Genomic DNA, 1,958 nt, shown 5'->3' on the forward strand with positions numbered 1-1,958 from the left:
TGAAGCTCAACGATCGCCTTACCGGCCTTCAATGCGTTGTCAGACTCGCCCATAAAGGAAGTTGCGTTGCCAATGCCCTGGGCCGACATCATGATGGCCATGAGCGTTCTCATGAGCTCTTTGAAGTTAATCTCTCGGTCATCCACTAACTTTCCGCCGTACCAGAACACGAGCGAATAGGTCGCGAAGAGAATGAACGAGCTGAAGCCAAGCGCAAGTCCGTTGAGCTGAGCTTCACGACGTCCACTGGCCAATGGTTCTTCCAACAAGGCAGAAAACTTGCCACAAATCGAGTTTTCCAGTCCCAGAGAGACCACGGTACGGATGTTACTCAAAGCTTCTGAAGCGTGAGCGCCAACGTCTGAAAGCTCATCCGACAGATGTCCAGACGACTTCATTTGATGCATACGAACCATTTGGCCGGCTATCAAGAACGGGAACACAGCCAACATCACGAGTGTCAACAACCAACTTCCAGTCGTGAAGGAGATCACCAACGCTGCTACAAACGTGAAGATCGCCTGAACAACGCGTCCCTGCGAGTCACCGGAGATAAGAGCAACTTTCGTAGCGTTCGTCGAGAGATCAGCGGTTAAAGCACCCGTTGCGTTCTTCTTCTCATCGAAGAAACCAATATTTTGTCGACATAGTGCGGTAAAGTGGATGTCTCGTAGTCGGGAGGTGAGTTTCTCCGCCATGTACTTGAAGCAATAGTTCTGGGTCGCTGCAGCGAGAAACATGACGACGGATCCGCCTACATAACAGAGGCCATACACCATCACGTCGTGCTTGAGATCATCCAGCGCAGATTGGACGTTTGATTCTTTGTACAGAGTGTAGTTTGTCGTCATGGTCGCAACCAGCTCACTGATGAGTACTGCAGAACTTGGTAGAGCACAACCCATGACCGCAGCAGCGAAGATACCAACGATGAATGCAGATCTCTCAGGACGGGAGAACGCGATGGCGTCGAAGATCGTAAACGTCTTGCTTGTATCTGCTTTCTCCAGACTCGCCTTCTTGTCCTCCTCCATGTGGTCACTATTGACAGACCGACTACTGTGATGGCGTAAACTTTGTGAGTGCGGTTCTCCCAACTCAGCTTCTTTCAACGCAGAAGCTGCAGCTTGAGCTTCTTCTTGAGCTTTCTCTTCTTGGATTGTGTACAACTTGTTGTAGATTCCATCCTCAATTGTCAATAGCTCAGCGTGGTTTCCTTCCTCGACTACGTGACCACCATTCACCACTACGATCTTGTCTGCGTTTCGAATCGTACTCAACCGATGAGCGATCACCAGCGTCGTCATGCGAGTCTTGTCCATCAAATCGTTCAAAGCTGCCTGAACCACTCGCTCGCTCTCTGCATCTAGTGCACTTGTCGCTTCATCCAGTACCAGCATCTTTGGTTCACGCACAATCGCTCGAGCGATAGCTACACGCTGCTTCTGACCACCCGACAATGACACTCCCTTCTCACCTACCAGTGTATCGTACTGTTCCGGTAACGACATGATGAAATTGTGGGCGTTGGCCAGCTTTGCCGCTGCCATCACCTGGTCACGAGAGATTTCATTTCCACCCGCTGCGATGTTCTCAAAGATGGTAGTAGCGAACAGCACAGGCTCTTGCGATACGAGACCGATCTGTGACCGTAGCCATTTCACGTTCAGCGTCTTGACATCTCGTCCGTCCAGCAAGATGGAGCCTTCTTGAGGGTCGTAGAAGCGCTCAAGCAGCGAGATGAGAGTACTCTTACCACCTCCACTCGCACCAACAAAGGCGACAGTCTGACCAGGTTCAATGGTGACGTTGTAGTCGTTCAGAATCTGCACATCCGGCCGACTGGGGTACGTGAAGTTCACGCCTGTAGCTTGAATACGACCAAGACAAGACTCCGGCTTCTCTCCTTCGTTGTCTTTGGATGCATCGATGGCAGATGGTGTGTCCAAGATCTTGTA

At 50.9% G+C, this 1,958-nt stretch overlaps 1 protein-coding gene across 1 annotated transcript in view; it reads right to left on the bottom strand.

Moving 5' to 3' along the window:
- PPTG_10722 (hypothetical protein) overlaps window positions 1-1,927 on the bottom strand; it is a gene marked incomplete at both ends in the record, with an annotated part of 6,605 nt that extends 4,678 nt beyond the window's left edge. The window contains 2 exons of the mRNA XM_008906123.1: window positions 23-1,864; window positions 1,894-1,927. Of these exons, the coding sequence (XP_008904371.1) occupies window positions 23-1,864; window positions 1,894-1,927 (1,876 nt within the window). The remainder of the gene's footprint in view (window positions 1-22; window positions 1,865-1,893) is intronic.
- Window positions 1,928-1,958: the final 31 nt, after the last annotated feature.

Source organism: Phytophthora parasitica (genome assembly GCF_000247585.1).
Source record: "Phytophthora parasitica INRA-310 unplaced genomic scaffold supercont2.22, whole genome shotgun sequence".
In the NCBI taxonomy this organism is placed as follows: domain Eukaryota; phylum Oomycota; class Peronosporomycetes; order Peronosporales; family Peronosporaceae; genus Phytophthora; species Phytophthora nicotianae.